Below are 13,079 nucleotides of genomic sequence, written 5' to 3' on the forward strand. Positions count from 1 at the left end.
ATTCTTTTTGGAGGCTACATGTGTGAAGGAAAGTCGAGTTTGACCAACAACCTAACCAATCATATGTGTGAACAATTGACCGAATGTTCGACCACATGAAGGTTGCACATGCGGGTTGACTGCAAGGATTTGACCACGAGTTTGTTGATCATTGACCACAGGGCTAAGTTGACCACAGGGCCGAAGTTGACCAAGCTGAGCTGACCGCAAAGTTTGACAAAAGTTGACCATGGTGGTTTGACTAGTTTTGACCAATGTTATCTTCTTATTCATTGACAAGGTTTGACTGGTATTTAACTTGGAAAATTGGCACAGATTTTTAGACTTGATTTGTAAACCTTGTTGAAGAAAAATTTCTCCTAAAAAAATTGTTGGGTTTTCTCTCAAGGTTGGATTCCCAGGATAAAATTATTCTCTATTGTGTATGGTTGTTTTTCTATGATCTTTACTATTTCCGGTGCATTTACTATTGAGATTTTCTAAGTATAATTATTCAATGATAGCAGTGGAATAAAATACTGTGTGAAAAATCATTAGGAAGTAATTATTTGGCAGAAATTGTAGTCTATTGTACTTGTTTTAGAATTTCAACACAGTGTTGTATGTTGATGGTTTGTTCTTTACTCAGGCAGAGAAGCTCATCGTTGGGTGCAAGAGGGAGTTGGCCTTGGAGTTCGAGATGAAAGATCTTGGCTTGATGCATTATTTCTTGGGATTGGAGGTGGAAAAGACCTAATGAGATCTTTCTCGGACAAGGGAAGTGCAATATTTAGATTTTGAGGAGATTTGACATGATTGATCGCAAGTCCATGGTTACACCTATGATGACAAATCTGAAGAAGCTATGTGATTCCGCTTCAAATTCAGATTTGTTGTATCCCACAATGTATAGGCAATTGATTGGATCCTTGATGTACTTGGTTAAACACCATGCTAGATATTTGCTTTGCAGTGAACACCTCGAGTCAATAGATGGTTGAGTCGAGGCATGTACATTGGGTTATAGCAAAACATGTGTTGAGGTACCTGCGTGGTACAATTGGATATGTTTTGAGATATCTCTCAGGTGGTGAAGAGAGGCTATAGGGATATACTAATTCGGATTGGGTTGGGAATGTCGAGGACAAAAAGAGCACCTCGGGGTGCTACTTCAACTTGGAATCAGCAATGATATCCTGATTAGCATGATGCAGACTTCTATCGCACTCAATACAACAAGGGCAGAGTATATCGCAACCAGTGCCACAAGTCAGGAAGCAGTGTGGCTTTAGAAGCTACTTGCAGGGCTATTTGATCAAGAGCTAGAGACGACCTTGATACATTGTGATAATCAAAGTTGTGTTAAGCTTTCAGAGAATCCAATATTTCATAATAGCTTGAAGCACATTGAGATCAAATATCATTTCATCCAAGACATGATCTTGAAGGGAGCAGTGAAGCTCTAATACATATCCACAGACGAACAAATTGTGGACATTCTCACCAAACCTTTGTCTAGAGCGAAGTCTGTATAGTTCGGAGACAAGCTTGGCGTGATGTAGAATGTCTCCCTATCAGAGATGGACTATTGATGTTTCTGCAGGATTGGGCAAACATTCTCCCACGGGGTCATGCTGATTTGACTAGTAGGGAAGAATGATACATTCATCCAAAAAAGCCATGTTGATTTGGTTAGGCCATGCTAATTTGGCCAGGGGTGAGTGGCCCAGGGGCAAACATCTCCCATGGGGTCACGTTGATTTGACTAGGGGAGATTGATAGATTTAACCATGGGGTCATCCTGATTTGGCTAAGGGTAAATCGCCCAAGATACTCACATTGCCTGCTCCGGGATGGAGTGATATATATATGTGTGTGTGTGTGAAGAGACACTACATTAACATAGCAAGTTCACAAACTTTTCTAGTGGAGGAAAAATTTCAGCTAAGGAGAAATATGTTTTTCAGCAAAGGAAAATACCTCCCTCGCTAAGAGGGAGTGTTGATTTTTTGTAGCATCGGGAGGTATTCCTACATGACTAAAGGGTCTTCAAGTCGGCCCTAGATGCATTATGTAAATTTTTATTTTACTAAGTCAAGTCGGCCAACCAGTGAAGGACGTGTTCCTTGGGTTGTCACACCCCTTTGACATGCATAAATAAGATGACGTGATGTCCCATTTGACAACCAACCACGAGCAAGTCTTTCTCTCTCTTTATCATCTACTATTCTTTTTGGAGGATGCACGTGTGAACAGTTGACCGAAAGTTTGGCCACAGGAAGGCCGCATGTGCTGCTTGACAGCAGGGATACGATTGCAGGTATGTTGACCATTGACCGCAAGGCCAGGTTGACCAGAGTTTGACTGTTTGACCAGAGTTGACCAAGCTAGTTTGACTGTTTGACCAGTGTTATCTTGCTGTTGTTTGACCAGGTTTGACCGATATTTGACTTGGATTATTGGCACAGGTTTCTAGACAAATTGTTGATTTGTAAACCTTGCTAAAGAATAATTTCTCCTATGAAAAGTTGTTGGGATTTCCCAAGGTTGGGTTTCCCAGAATAAAATTATTGTTTCTATTCTGCATGGTTGTCTTTCTATGATCTTTACTGTTTCCGCTGCATTTACTGTTGAGATTTTCTGAGTATAATTATTCAATGATAGCAGTGGCATAAAATACTGTGTGAAAAATCATTAGGAAGTAATTATCTGGTAGAAAATTGTATTCTATTGTAGTTGTCTTAGAATTTCAACACACCGTTGCTTTTGCTTTTGAGAGACAATGACCAATAGTCACCAGATACTGATCTCTGATGATATACCTTGTTGTTGATGTTATTGGATGATATGCTCCTGATCAGCATGAAGGGACCTTACTATGTCAAAATGTAGGATCTGAAAAAGGTCTCTTTTTTTCTGAAATGCTGTAAGCATCTGATGTATCTAGTTTGATTTTAATATGAAATAAAGTTACGTTTTTTCTTCCCAAAGAAACAAAGAAAATAACTTCAAATAGGTTGAATACAAAGATTCTGATTGGGTAGGCCAGTTAAATGGTATAAAATCCACCACAATCTTATTATTTATTGCAGGATCAACAGTTCCATGGATTAGTGTGACACGACCAATTGCTGGATTATCCTCTGAAGAACCAGAGTACAAAGCAGCAATCAGCGCAAAATAAGAATGGTTCCAGGTGACAAGAACCTTCATGGAGACAAGCCATGACTCTCTCTCTCTCTCTCTCTCTCTCTCTCTCTATTACGATAGTTAGAGTTAAGTCACAAAGTATCTTGTGTTTCATACAACAAACAAGCATATTGAGATCCACCATCCCTTCAACAGACAGCAGGTGTGGAATGCGGTCAAGATCATATGCAGCAGAACTAAAGATCAGACTTCAGCTTGTAGACATTTTAACAAAAAGGTGGAGCAAGGAGAAGTTTCAAAAGTTAGGGGAAATGCCTGGTGTAGAAGAAAACTAAAATGATTGTTCGGGCATTGTGAGAGTGAAACAATTCAGAGAGATTTTTTGGCTGAACATTCTATATTTATGCTCAACAACCATATTTGAAACAAATATTGCACTACAAATCTGTGTCTCTGTGTAATACAAAATGAAGTGATTTGAGTGCGAGCATTATCTCATCTTGATATATGTGTGCTCTAAAAATCAAAAAATTATTTAGGACACTTACCTCGGATCCCAATTTATGTATACGAGTGCGAACAAAAAGAGGATAATCACTTCGCTGAAATTCTGCAGTTGCTCGAGCATTTGTTCCAGCTGCAATCAGTTCACCAACATTAGGCTGTTGATCCCATTCCTCTTTGAGTATAATACTCTCTAGCAGATAAACCTTTTCTGGTTTGGTGGCTGATGCATCATAGGGAGGAATATTTCTAACTATATTAGCATTGGCTAGAGCAAGTGCCTCTGCACTTGTTAATACTGTTGTCTTCTTTGCTACTTCTTCGAACAGTTTTCCAATGCCACTTTGATCTCCTAGGGCTTCTTCCTTTAATCTTGACTTGTCGCGACGTTTTGCCTGGGATTTGAACAAGTTAAAAAAATATTTAGTAGACTGTTATATATAGCATGTATGCCTAGTAGTTTACAGTACCAAGGCACGTGACTGTGCCTTCTTACTGCAGCTTTAGCAGCAGCTATCTATTAACTGGCGGCAAATCCTCTCAAGCAAATATATAATGAAAATTAAAAAAGTATGGCTCTGTGTCAGTGTTTCCAAAATATGAGTACAGCCACTTAGCATCCCTTACTATATATTTAAGTTCAAAGAGGCTACATATATTGAGATTATCAGGTGTAAGTTAATGTTCCATAAATTATAAGTGATGAAGTACCGGAATTAGTTTTATAATGCCACAATTACATCAGAAGTATTGATCATGACTGAGATTAAAGTTATAAAACCCTGGCTAGAAAAGGGCACTATTCAAAAATGCAACTCCAAAACAACATAAATCACAAATTATGCACCGTAATTGAGCAACACCACATCTCAATAAAAGTAAAACTTGGCTTCATAACACTCTTTTTGGTTAGCATAAACAAAAACATGAAGCTTAGCAACAAAGGTAAGCCGTCAAAACTATGTGGAGATAGAAAATAGTAAAGGCATTTGACAATATGTGGCATATTGTTCAGACAAAAGTAGAGTATATCTGATTTCTTCCATTTCCTTATGACCTTTTCTTTTGTGGAAAATGCTTCAAGCTTCCATTAGTATTTCATAAAATGTCAAACAGTATTTTTTAGCAAAAAGGCTGGCTGCAAAAGCACAAGGATCATTTCCTTCTGATTTAAAATAGAGATTTCTGAAATAAGTAGGTTGCCTCCCGAATTGATCTCTTGCACTCTCTCCTCTTTCCCTTTCTTTGATTTTCTTGTTTGATCTCGTTGTATTTTGCTGTATGCTTTCGAGGTACAGATTGGCATCACCCTCACCTCTTTCCCTTGTTTGATTTTCTTGTTTGATCTTGTTGCATTTTGCTTTGTGCTTTCGAGGTACAGATTGGCATCGCTGATTGTATTTTCTAGTCCACTGACTTTTCTTTGGGATATTTGTTGGACACTAATTAAACTTTCTCATCTAAAATGGAATGTGACTACAGATCGTAAAGCTTGCTCGGATGGTGCATAGCATATCAAATTGAAGAACAGTGCCAAGCTTAATTTCAATGAGTGATATGCCTATGTTTCATAAACTCCTTGATCAAGATTCCTTACCATGGCTTGGGCCTATGTGCTTAGGGTTCAGGGTTTTAAGTTATATTCATATATCGGCATCTCTTGATTTTTTGGAAAGGGAAAGAAGAGTGACGCTGCATACCTGTAAGATGCTCTTGTGTGTTCCGAAAGTAGCCGTAAGGAGTTGGTGTTTCCTCTGTCTGTTCTCGGCTGTAAGTTCTTCAGCATTTTCTTCCACGGCATCTGCTCTGCTGTATTCCATTCCTTGCACTCTTGCTTCCATTCTGAAAATCTGTTCAATTATATCAAAAACTTCAGAACACAATCATTCCCAGCATTCAAGAAGGAAAGGGATGGGTTTGAATTTTTTTATTTTATTTTTTTTGAGTATTCATTTACCCTTCCGCCGGAAATGGGTACGAGCTTGAGAGTACTAGTTTCTTTGTCGAAGACGCCCATGAGATAGTTGCAAGGCTGCCACAGTGAATTTTCTCCCGAATAATTGGTGCCCACGAAGTCTACGCTTGCCTCTTTCGGCCTTGCGACTAGTTGCAGTTGCTTGGACTTAATTTTCCTGGTGTTCTGGTAGACTCCTACCTCTAAACTGGAGGAGGCGTCGCCATTTTTGACGGGATCGTATCCTGAAGGAAAGTAGCCGACGAAGGGACATCCAAAGCCGCTCTGCGGTGGAATGTATTCTGTCTGGACTAGGGTTCTCTTCCTCTTTCTCTTCTTGCTGCTCTGACCAGGAGACTCCATGCTTAAACGCAATGAATGCCCCTGCAGATCTGTGGAATGAAGAGTGCAATATGTTCTATACTGTAGAAAAATGAAATGATAAAAAGACAAACCGTGATGAATAAGTTTCGCATCAGTGACAGTTCAGGGCCAGAGTTTACGGCATAATAGGGTTTGTGTCCATTTTGGTTGTTAAACCTAAACTATACTAAACTCTATTCTCGTCTGAAAAATCTTATAAACCCCATTCCACGACTCAATACCTCTTGATTTCTATATACCTGGTGTTTCTACTATTGGAAAATGCTTCTCTACTAAAAAGCCTATTATTCCTATGTAAATATGATCCAGTTCAAATGACGCAACAATTTTCTTATCAATGTAATAATGGATTGGTTTATGGAAATTTTAGGGATGTAGACTACGTTTAAATTTTGATAAGCTTTCCACGTTTACATTTCAATGGACATCATTAAGGAATTAGTCCTAAGTTTAGAACTATAACTATCTTCATTAGGGTTAGTTATAAGTTTATGAGAGTTATTTTTTCTTATTGAATCACATATAAGTCATTTTTTTTTGTTGAGATTTATTTTAAGTTTATGATTAATTTTTGAGAAAGTTTTTTTAAGTTTATGATTAATTTTTGAGAGAGTTATTTTAAGTTTATAAGTCCTTTTTTTATGAGAGTTTTTTTAAGTTTATGATTAATTTTTGAGAGAGTTATTTTAATTGTTGAGTTGAGGCTTTTGTGATCCCTATTAAATTTATGAGAGATTTTTCGACCTAAATCACAAGAAATTTAAGTTTATTTTATTTTAAGTTTATGATGGTGAGGAGAGTATTCACCAAAACATTAGAAAGAAAGAAAGAAAGAAAAATATGATTTTAACGTCCACGAGGCTAAAAATAGTCAGATTGCTTCTTCATCAACTTGATGTATTCGGCCATTTTTTGTAAAGCCTCGAAATAAATGCTTCCAGCTTCTCGATAAACCCCTCACTAAATAGATTATGCCAAAAGCTAGCTGCCAGCATATCTGCATAACTTTCCCTGTTGTCTTTGATGGCCTCACATTCTAAAATGAAATGCTTTTTTGTTTCCACTTTTCCGGAAGAACAAAAAATGCATACTATTTCCTCCCACACTTCTTTTGTCCTTTTCCAATGCCTTGTTTCACAACGAAGTTGATGAGAATTAGTCTTTAACTGAGCAATAAGAATTCTGGCTCTCCAAGAGATACTGGCCTCTATGTGTGCTTTTGGTTGATGACTATGAGTGGGATTAAACACTTCAATATAGTACTTTTTCTTTCTTCTTATCTCCTTATCCCAAGTATGCTTGTGGAACTTATCCATAACAAAAGCTTTTATCTCTTTGTTGTTATGGGACACATGTTCAAGTAAATACCCCATTTACTAAACCTTTTGTTATTTTGTTGCATCCAACTCTTTTTTATGTTGCACAATCTGTCATTAGAGACAACCTTATGCCATCTACCCTCTTCCATTTGCTCAATTTTTTTAAATACCTTATGACTCGCACCATAGCTTTTGCTTCAATAGGAGCAGCCCATGTTTCACTTAACAAGATAGCATAAGACACTGCACTTTTAATCTTGAATTTGTTTGTAATCAAACGCTTCTGAATTTTCTCAATTTGTTTCCATTGCATGTCAGATAATTGCAGGCCCATAGTTCACAACCATAGAGAATCATCAGAATCACTGAAGCCCAAAAAGAGTTTGAGTGGTTTTCCAGTCCCATAACTCTGCCTCTCTACACTTATTTTGAAAATCATAAAATGATTTCCAACCCCCCAAAGTTTTTTTTTTTTTTCTACAACCATCCCAGCTTAGATTTTTTTTGAAGTTAATTCCGAGGTATTTGTAATCTACAACTTCTTCCAGAATGTTGCCTTCAAAGTAGAACTTATGCTGGTTATGTTTTCTTTTTTTTAGAGAAAACCACTAGTTTCGTTTTGTTGATATTGACTTGCATCCCCACACTTCTACAAAAATGCTTAAGGGATAATAAGTGCTCTTGACGATTTAGCAATTAGAATAAGGTCATCTTCATGCAAAAGAAGCCATATAACAAACTTGCCCAAATAGATACCATCACCCCCTTGCGAATTTAACCACTCCTCAAGCTTGTCGATATATAAAGCAAAAAGGGTAGGAGACAGTGGGCAACCTTGCTTGACCCCGATATCGCTTCTAAAACTTTCAGAAATGCCTGTTGAAGTTCTAATTTTGACTTTCACCTCTTCATACAACATATGCACAGCTGCTCTTAAATGTTTAGGAACCCCAAGTTCCTCCATTCTGTGCCAAATCTTATCCCTCATAACCATGTGAAACGCTTTTCTAAAATCAATAAAGCAACAAAAGATGTCTTCCTTTTTCTCCCAAACTTTTTCGATGAAGTGCCTTAAAGTTATACAATGATCAACTGTGGAATGTTTAGGTCTAAAAAGTACTTTCCCTTTAGCACACTTATCTCTTTCTTCTGCCCACTTGCTAATTTTATTTTCTAGCATGCTTCCAAATAACTTTGCAAACAAAGGGTTTATCATGATGGTCCTACCATTGGAGGGATTATTGACGTCACTGCTCTTGAAAAGAGGTATTGCCAAACTAGTTGTCCAATCTATGGGGAGCCCCTGTTGTATGATGTTGTTGAAAATTTTTGTCATGTGAGGTGCAAGGGTCTTTGAGCCTCGCTTTAGATATTCTGCTTGGAGTTCAACTAAGTCTTTTTTTTTCCAACACCCATCTTCTTGATACCCATCTCTACCTTTGGCATCGTGAAGAGTTTAGTATCAGTGTTGACCAAGGGGGGAGGGTCAACCTTGGGATCATGCTCATAGAGTTGTCTTGCATAGTCAAACCATTTAGAAGTTGTAATATTATTTCTAGTTTGTATCTTTCTCAGTTGGATCTCCTTCCAAAATAATTTGGGATTATTTTTCCCAAGGAAGATTATTTATTCCTCCTTGAAACCATGAAATCGGTCTTTTTCTTGCTTAATAGCTACTTGTAAGCTTTCAGCTTTATGTTATCCTTGTTTGATTATTTCCACATTCTCCTTGCCTTTTTGCATTCCTCGTCAAACCAAGCATTAACTGGAAAGCAATTTGTTCCAGACTTCTTAATTTTTTCTCTTTTGCATTATGCAAGTGCGCATTGAATTAAATGTGTTAATTCATGACTATGAAGGTCGTGAATTGTGATTTTCTCCTTCTCGAAGAGCCTCTCTGGCATCATTTTGAAGGTATTACAATTTTCTAGAGTCAAAAGAATTTTGCCCTTTGGTAGATTTTGTTAGACATGCTGAATTTTTTACTCTAATTGTTTCTTTCCAGTCCAAGAGAAACTTAAATAAATTGGCTTGTAATATGATTTTAAGTCCAGAGGCTGATCTCCAATCAAAACTTCCTCCATTTTCTCACACAAACCATGCGAGCAAATTACATAATCTACTATACTTGCTCCATTGTAAGTATTGCAAGTGAAATTACCGGACTTTGCCCATCTAGTCAAGCTATTGTAAATGACTAAATCAAAGGCCCCACATAGAGTAAGCAATTGTTCACCAAAGAGATTGCAGCCCTTGTCCCCTGAAATTCTTTCCCGCTGATGATTACTCTCTTTTGTAAGCCAAATGGGGTCGCAATCTTATTTACAGCAAAGAATGCTAGCTTGCTCACTTGCAGTCCCAACATTGAAATCACCCACTATAAGGACTTCACCTAGCTAAGAATATGTTGCAATATCTGCTTTTAAGGCTGCAAATGGATCTTTATGGTCAAGCCCTCTACCTTTGTATATTTTTGAAACTTGCGGCACAAAATAGCATGTTGCAATTCTGGTGTGGTTTCCATTTTCTGATGTTTTAAACCAAATGAATTGCTTATTTGAGTCTTCTTTTTCTAACTGAATGAGACGACCTTCTTTCTCCCTCACTAAAACCATGATCCCCGTGCCCTTTGCCATTCCCAGCTGCCTTGTTCAACACTGCCATCTTCCAGTATCCTTCAAACAGAGGTTCTTGCACCCTTCATGCTCATGTGTTTCTATGAGGCAAATTATGTCTCTATCTTCCGCAATAGGTCCTAACCCAGGTCCTCATCTCCATGGGTAACCTTACAGTTCCAACAAACTAATCTTAAAGAAACCTGGGTATGACTTGATTGCTATTTATTTTGACATGCAAGACTCACATTTGAGTCTTTGTCCCTAATTTTCCTTACTGGCCTTGCTTCCTGTTTCTTGTTGAAGAGTTTGTTGCCTCTTATTTATTACCATCTTGTTGCTATGTTTTGGAAGGAGGTCCAAATCGCGTTATCACAACTTTACCTTTATAAATACATGATCTTTTGCCTTCATCTCTTGCTTCCCTAACCTTTAACATTTCCTCCCTCCTTTCCTCCTATTGTCTTACAGATAAATCTTCTTCTAGGAAAAAATGAGAACCCCTCAAGAAATGCTTCTTACTTAGAATGATATATTTATCACGCAAGCTAGGCATGATGACTTTTATGGGCCTTGCTCTCTCACCATTAAACTTACCCACCCTCCATATTTGGCATATTTGTCCTTGTCATAACAACTTGTATTTCAAGAAGTCTCTTGCAAGGTCAAGAGTACATTCATTTTTCCCATAGTATTTCACCCCTTTAATAATTATGTTTGCTGCTCTATTTTGTCTTTCCTTGCTTTCTCTCTCTTGCATGTTGTCAACCCGAATGTTTGTTTCTCCCTCCTTATTAGTATAATTTCTAACAACTTGAGCCCAAGTTTTGGAAACTTTGGTGGAATCTCCTTTCCATTCTTCTCTTGCTTTCTCTTCATGGTTGTCTATTTGGGCAATCATTTTCCCTTTATCCTGGGATGATTTCGCATTCACCACCTCTGTACTTTCCACTACATATTTTTTTATGTTTTGCACATCCGCCGTCATGCGTTGGCATTTTGTCTTCCCTATTAGGAGAGCTTCTTGTAGCAATGCCACTTATTCTTTCAAAACTTTATTGCTTTCTGTTAAAGCCTTGTTCTCAGTTGTTATTATATGAATTTTATGATCTCTTTCCTACTCTTTAGCTTCTAAAACCTCCAACCTTTGTTTTGCATTTAACAATTCTTTCACATAAAGATCAGATGACCAGGTGAGAGGTGTGGATGTGGGACTATAGAAGGCAAAATCATCAATGACTTTTCCTCTGGACTTCTTGTTGCCACATGCTTGTAGAGGGGACTTGTTTGAGTGCTTATTGCGAAGGGCTCGAGTACTTTCCCTTTGAGACCGTTTTTTCCTTGTCTGCTCCCATTTTAGACGGGCTAGTCTTCATTTTAAAATGCCCCGATATTATTTGGCATTGACCCAAACCCACTTCCCAGCTTTAGTGGATGAGGCAATTTTCACTTGTCCTAAATCATTTGTCTCCACATGTTCTGAAATTTCTTGTCCCATTGTCATGTTTAAATGCATTTTTCATCCAACCTATTCCGAGAAAGATTTAGGTCTATAAAATGCCAAGATTACTTCGCATTGCTCCTCGCTATTCAGGTTATCGTTGCTCCCCGCTCAGACTATAGGTTGCTCCCTGCTCACTGCTCGATACTTCTGCTGCATAAAAGCTCCCTGCTCTCACACTGCTCACTGTTCACTGCTCGCTACTCTCACTGTTGACCACATTGATCACACTGTTGTTCGCGTTGCTCGTTGCTCACACCAGTGGCACCACGTTGCTCCTTGCTTCGACCATGTTGCTCGCTGCTTTGACCATGCACTCAACAACTGCTTCAACCAACATAGCCTAACCAAGAATGTTTTAAAATTTAAATACAAGTTACATTCAAAACACTTACATAATTACAAGGAATTGTGAAAATCATTTTTTTTGTATTGGTTGGTTTGTTTGGTTTTCCCCTCTCCTCTTTAATCAATGGCCCTTATCTTGCTATCCTGCACTCATTGTGAGGATTTGTTTATAGTGGTATATAATCACCATGATCTACATGTCAATGGGGTGGCCCATTTTCCTTATCATCCCACATTATTTAGAAGTAATGTTCTTACAATGACATATAAGCCCCAATATATAATATTTATATGTCGATTAGGTGTCCACATAAATATTCATCCTCCTACTAACATAATGTTTGCAAATTAAAGTGTCCATAAGGCTAGCATACACCATGATGCTTATCCCAATGGGTTGTCCATAGAAATTGGGTGTACATTATTAATGAGGGGGTCCATACAGGTAGCATATATCATGATCCTTTGATCCAGAAGGATCCCTAATGGCTCAAAAATCAAAGTCCTTGAATCTCGGCGAAATCAGGACCAAATTGAAGATCTCGTCACAAGGGATCCAACGACACAAACGGCGTCTCGATCCAACTTTGTATGACTAAATTATCACAGTTTGAAGTTTAATAAAACATTTAAAAAAGGGGAGCCCATAGACTGCCACATGGCATCCTAGTCAGTAGGGTAAGTGGGACCCACAACTGACATGGCAGCACCTCATTGACCAATTAAATGTGGCATATGATAGCCAACCATCCATAGGCACACATTCCAAACTGAACTAAACATTAAAAAATAGTTATGAAGGGTTAACATATGGTTACAACCTTAAAAATAAAAATAACTATATAAAAACAAATTTCAAAACCAACGAATTAAAATATGTGTGTGTGTGTGGTTATTACCATATAAACCAAACCTCATATATAAACATTTGTTATATATTTGTTTAAACCATATGCCATCCACATATTAAACTAAGCCTTATATTATACATGCACCATATATAAACATTTGTTATATGGTTGTTTAAACCATGTGCCATTTGTAATAGCCTCATGTTAAAAGTTCATGTAATATTGGTTAATAAAGGCAAAATAAGACCAAGGTCATGGGACACGTATTCCAAGTTGAATGTTTGGCAAAACATCCTAGTGGGTGTCATTTTCGGTTTATTTATGGCTAAAGGAAATTGGCAAAAGCATTGGAAAAGACAATAATTGGCATTTATTTATGAAAATGAAGGAAAACAGAAGAAAAGAGAAATGAAGGGTCACATAGTTGCACGAGAGGAAAATTGAAGGAAAATAGAGGAAAATGAAGAAAATAGA

General features: G+C 37.7%; 1 protein-coding gene across 1 annotated transcript in view; it reads right to left on the reverse strand.

The window, feature by feature from the left end:
• Nucleotides 1-6,234, reverse strand: part of LOC149156134 (DNA-directed RNA polymerase I subunit rpa49-like) — a 39,655-nt gene extending 33,421 nt beyond the window's left edge. The window contains exons 1-3 of the mRNA XM_089437926.1: nucleotides 5,591-6,234; nucleotides 5,334-5,483; nucleotides 3,678-4,028 (exon numbers count right to left, since the gene is read on the reverse strand). Of these exons, the coding sequence (XP_089294052.1) occupies nucleotides 3,678-4,028; nucleotides 5,334-5,483; nucleotides 5,591-5,950 (861 nt within the window). The 5' untranslated portion in view covers nucleotides 5,951-6,234. The remainder of the gene's footprint in view (nucleotides 1-3,677; nucleotides 4,029-5,333; nucleotides 5,484-5,590) is intronic.
• Nucleotides 6,235-13,079: the final 6,845 nt, after the last annotated feature.

The sequence above is a fragment of the Pinus tabuliformis genome, chromosome 9 (assembly GCF_031772625.1).
Source record: "Pinus tabuliformis cultivar Carrire ecotype Pingquan chromosome 9, CPIR1, whole genome shotgun sequence".
Lineage (NCBI taxonomy): Eukaryota > Viridiplantae > Streptophyta > Pinopsida > Pinales > Pinaceae > Pinus > Pinus tabuliformis.